Source organism: Salminus brasiliensis, chromosome 22, assembly GCF_030463535.1.
Source record: "Salminus brasiliensis chromosome 22, fSalBra1.hap2, whole genome shotgun sequence".
In the NCBI taxonomy this organism is placed as follows: domain Eukaryota; kingdom Metazoa; phylum Chordata; class Actinopteri; order Characiformes; family Bryconidae; genus Salminus; species Salminus brasiliensis.
The window spans coordinates 31,774,004-31,779,172 of record NC_132899.1 but is presented as its reverse complement, the minus strand read 5'-3'; the positions used below and the strand labels follow the sequence as shown (position 1 = coordinate 31,779,172).

Sequence of the window (5,169 nt, the reverse complement as noted above, 5' to 3'; positions counted from 1 at the left end):
CGGTGGCCGTGGCCCGGCTGGACGTGGGGCTGCGGTTCCTCCAGGCTGCTCAGTGCCCACTGAGCACAAGCCCAGGCATCGACCTTCAGCGCGTCCAGGCCATGATGGAACAGATGGGGACCACCCTCTCGCCAGGGGCGCAGAACCTGATGGAAATGGTGCAGATCCAGCAAAAGGTCTGGACCTGTGATGAGCCCCCCGCCCCCTTCCTGCCCCCTCCCTGCCCCCTCCCTGTTTTTATTTCTTTTATTTCTTCAATTTTATTTGGGTTCTTAATTAAATCTGCATTTTCCCACATGAGCACATTCCGTTTCCGTTTTCCCCCAGAATAAAGCAGATGTTCTTGGTGGCTTCCTGCCTCTGCTGATGGGTGGAGGTGCGCTGGCCTGCCTGGCAAAAGGCTTGCCATTCGCTCCAGAGGCCGCGACCGTGGGAGAAACTGGCCCTGAAGGATCACAGGCACCTGCAGACCAAAACCCAGAGCACGGAAACCAGAGCGGCGTCCCAGACGCCGTGTCAGCCCTGCTAGCTGCTCAGGCCGGCCAGCAGAGCCCGGTTAGCCCCGACCTCCTTCCTGTGCTGCAGAGCGTGTGCGGTCAGGTCACTCGGCTCCGTCTGGACGCGGTAAACTCGCCGGAGAAGAGGAGGAACGGAGACCGGTGAGTCAACCTGTGGTTGAGCGTCTTGTTGATGTGGAGGGAGCGCGGGTTGGAGGTGAGGTGGGCCGACGGTGAGGTGGGCCGACGGTTTTCACAGTGTTCACAGTGTCATCTTTTCCTCTTACCTCGTGGTTGATGTCTGAGGTTTACTTGTTTAGTTTTGCCCTGGAGCTGCAAAGCTGAGCTAGCGAGACTGTACCTAGCCTAAAAACGATGGACGTCTATGGGATGTGGAGCTAACAAGGCTGTAGTGAAGGAGTAAAGGAAGCTTCCCACGTATTTAAATGGTGAATAGCTACTGCCGTTCCCTGGGACCTGCTTTGGAACTGGTGTCAGATGCTTTGAGCTGGTATTTGATGCTCCCAACTCTTGGTGAAGACCAGCACATGCTTCCTCTGAATCATGTGAAATCAGCCACCACTAGGTAGCCTAGAGAGCTACAGAGTCCCTAGCTCTGATGCATCCGCTAACGGACACCTGTGGCGGCCAACATCACACTGAAATCAAAGAGGGAGGGCGCCATCTATCCACCTTTGAGAAAGCACGGCCAGTTGTGCCCTCTCAGGCTCCGGCTCATGATGGCAATCCTGAGATGATTGTGTTTGCTGAGCCACTCGAAGCCCGAGAACTTACTAGTTGACCAGCATAGGGTATGCTTTCAGAGTTTGATGGTTTAGCTGGTCTACCAGATTGATCATGCTGGTTTTGCTGATGGACAGGCTTTGTAATGTTGGTCTTTCTGGTTGAGCAGCTGGTTGACCAGCTAAATTTCGCTGATCATACTGGTTGACTAGCTTGGTCATGGTGGTAGACCAGCGTCTTTATACTGGTTATTCTGGGCGACCTTCTTGATCATTTTGGTCAAGTTTCTCGGATGCTGGTCAACCAGCTGTACTGGCTTGGTCAAGCTTGGTCTGCCAGCAGGAACAGGGTCAGAAAGCACATAAGCAGCCTATCTGAGAATATTCAACCTCAAGCTTCTATACGTATCTACGTTAGTCTCGTATCTCCAGTACAAAACTAAAGAATGTAAAAGATGTAAACTTCAAAACGGTGGTTGGTGTGTGCGACTGACGTTTTGTGCCTCTCCATTCGTAAGGGAGGACCATATGTGCTGTGGAGGTCTAGAGAAGGCTCTGGAGAAGGTTGTGGAGAAGCGCATGGAGGAGCTGGAGAAGAGGCTGAAGGAGCACATGGACCAGCGTCTGGACGCCCTTCAGCAGAAACTGGAGCTCACGCTCCAGCAGGCCTTCACGCACATGCCCAACCCTCAATAAACCACAGCTCTATTAACCAGAAGATACCAAATTAGCGCCAACAGCTAACATCGTGGGTTTCGCTTTCCAGGGAAGGCCTTCCTCTGCTAACCGCGACGGTTATGGAGGAGCAGCCTGTTGCTAACCCTCTCAAGTTTGCCCTTGAGAGACGTCACTAATTGCTCTGGTCCTTCGTTGCGTTTGACAAGCCACGTTGGCTCACAATGCAGGTGATCCGCTAATCTACGCTAACTATGATCACTGACTACTGTTTGTTGCGGAGGTGAACGGAGTTAAACCTTCACGCGCACCAGCGGGCCACTGGCAGGCCGCAGTGAGTGGTGAACGCCGACGTAAACTGTGGACTAACTATTCCTTCACAACTGTTGTACTGTTGTATTTACCTGTGTTTTGTGCAAACGGGATTCGGGGACGTTCCCGTCCGTCCGTTGTTACCAATGCTGCTATGTAGGGCTGGCCCAAACAGCATTTTACAGGCTTTAAATACTTAAATTCAAATGAACTGTAGTGCATTTTAAGTACGTTCACTACTTAGATCCACTAGGTGGCAGCAGTGTGTTAGTAACATATATGGCAGCGAGGGCGCAAATGAACTGAAATCCGTGGCGAACCTTTTACACATTTCCTGGCTGTTGCGGACAGCCCCTAGACTAAGCGTTTCCTCTGATAAAGATTACTGTGCTTTAGGGCTGCACAATGTCGGGAATAACTGGCATTGCAACAGTTTTTTTTTTTTCTGCGATTATATAATTGCGATATTAAAAAAAAAAAAAATACAGGAAGTTTCTCCAGACGTCACCAGAACAGATGTGTTAGAGCGGGGAAATCAGCAAACTGTGCTGGACTCCACTCAAGATTGGAGTAAAATAAACGAATATAGGCAATATAGGTTTTCCTTTTGTATTAACAGAGGTGGCAAATCCAGGTCCCGAAAGCAAACAGCGGTTGCAAATCTACGCCCAAAAGTAAAGTAATTAAAGGTGGTAAATCCAGGTCCTGAAAGTCACAATCCACCCCTGGGTTTTGTTCCTAGTGCCAGAAAGCATACAGGTGAAAATCCAGAGCCAGAAAGTCAAGATCCAATCCCAAGATTTTGTTCCAACTGCCAGAATTACACAGCGGTGGCATATCCAGGTCCAAAAAGTAAAAATCCACCCCTGGATTTAGTTTCAACTCACAGAAAGCAATAATACATGACAAATCCAGAGATTTAACATCCACCCCCAGGATAATGGGGTGGAATTTGACTTTCTGGATCAGGATTTACCACCTTTGTGTATCAAGCACGCAAATGTTTCCATCAAATTTGTCTTGCAGGACGTTGCTCGTCCTGCGGTGACGATGCTAAAGCGATACATTGTGCAGCCCTATTGTTTTACACTTGTCAAATACTGCCATCCGCTGTGCTATTCCAGCTGCTCTAACTTATTTATTTTGCACATATTATTGATTGATTAACTGTCTGAACATCTAGTCATTTATGCTACAATTTCTGTGGCTTAAAACGAGACAAAGCCTTCGATTACTAAATAGAGAAATAAAAAAAAAACAACAAACGATGATCAGGGTCAGCCTTACCGCCCTAAAAACGTTTCTGAGATCAGGTCGACTGTAAAAACATCCTTCTGGTTTTATTTACAATTTTTAAACCCGTTTTTAGGCTCCCGGTTTCTGCGCTGAACGTGATGGCAGCCGTCCGATTTCTGAGATCTACACCAGGCGTCTCAAAATCCTCCACATTTTTACCATCGTCAGTCATGTTTGATGTGTTTTGTCATTGAGGTTCTCTAATGATTTACATAAAATGACTAAGGACAAAAAAAAAGAAATTAATAAAAACTAGTAATAATAATAATAATAATAATTCTCTCATTTTTTGTGAAATCTTTTGAACACCCAGATCCTCTTAAATCACATTTGCAAGTGTGCACAGATACATATGTTTGGGTTCGGGGTGTAATGCTTGTTAAGTTTACCAGTCGGTAAGTTGTGTCAAGAACTAATATGTATTTTGTGTGTGTGTGTGTGTGTATATATATATATATATATATATATATATATATATATATATATATATATGTATGTATACGTGATTCCATGACTTTTTTGGTATTGTAGAGGTTGGGAATCGCTGTGTCAGTAAAATATCTTCAAGATGGGACAAGAAGGGACACTGCATCGATTAAATATGGCGTATGCAGGACGTGACGAGACTGAAAGGGATGCTGTCTGAGTTAAATGTCTTCAAGACGGGATGGAACGCTGTGTCAATTAAACATGGACAAAGCAGGACATGACGAGACTGGATGGGACGCAGTGTCAGGAAAATATCGCTGAGGCAGGACGTCACGAGACTGGACGCTGGATGCTCTGTCAATAAAACCTCTGAAACCTATGAAACTGGATCGGATGCTGTGTCAATAGAATATGAACGAAGCAGGACGTGAAGAGACTGGAGGGGACGCTGTGTCTGTAAAATATCTTTAAGGCAGGATGAAGCAGGATGGGACGCTGTCAAAGAAAAATGTCTTTGAGACGGGATGGGACGCTGTGTCTGTAAAATATGGACGAAGCATGGCTGTGTCAGTAACATAGCCCAGAGACAGGGCAGGGGTGCTAGGTCAGTATAATCTCACAGAAGGGACGAGACGAGATGGGACGCTTGCCAACCAGAGCCAAAGAGCTTCCAGATGCTAACTTTTAACACAGAGGGTGTCTTTCAGATTTCGTCCTCATCCATCCGACTGTCCGGCGTTGAACTTACGTACTTTCAAATTCCACGTCATAAAGTTGATTGAGAATCGGCCATGTCTGCTTTGACATGCATAGAAGAAACTGTTAGCCCCAGGCATGCGTCTCCAGTGTGATCGGATGTATCCGAGCATAATCCGATCACTGTGCGAGTTGGGGGGTGGGGTGGGGGGGGCGGTGTGTTTACACCTTGCTTTTCATGAGGACGCGAAAAAATTCGAAGGGATCCGATCACCAAGAATGTACGTTAACGGCAGGTGTGAACAGCCCCTAAGAATCGAGCATCCTCCTCCCACCCCTACTGCCAATGCTACCACTACTACTAACCTTCATCGACAACCCATATAAACCCCAAAGGAGACACATGTAGGTTCACGCCTACGTCCGTTCAGAAATCTGAGCCGATAAGATTGGTAAGATTGCCAACGGTGACCCATTTCGCCCCGGACCTGCCCTAAATGTGTTCCTCTCAGCCTCAGAAT

General features: G+C 47.3%; 1 protein-coding gene across 3 annotated transcripts in view; it reads left to right on the top strand.

Annotated features, from left to right (window-relative positions):
• The window catches only part of c22h10orf88 (chromosome 22 C10orf88 homolog), a 13,290-nt gene extending 9,517 nt beyond the window's left edge, over positions 1–3,773 (top strand). For all 3 annotated transcript variants that reach the window (XM_072666946.1, XM_072666947.1, XM_072666948.1), the window contains 3 exons: positions 1–176; positions 328–659; positions 1,759–3,773. The exon at positions 1–176 is cut by the window's left edge and continues 25 nt beyond it. In XM_072666946.1, the coding sequence (XP_072523047.1) occupies positions 1–176; positions 328–659; positions 1,759–1,936 (686 nt within the window). In that variant the 3' untranslated portion in view covers positions 1,937–3,773. The remainder of the gene's footprint in view (positions 177–327; positions 660–1,758) is intronic.
• The last annotated feature ends 1,396 nt before the right edge of the window (positions 3,774–5,169 follow it).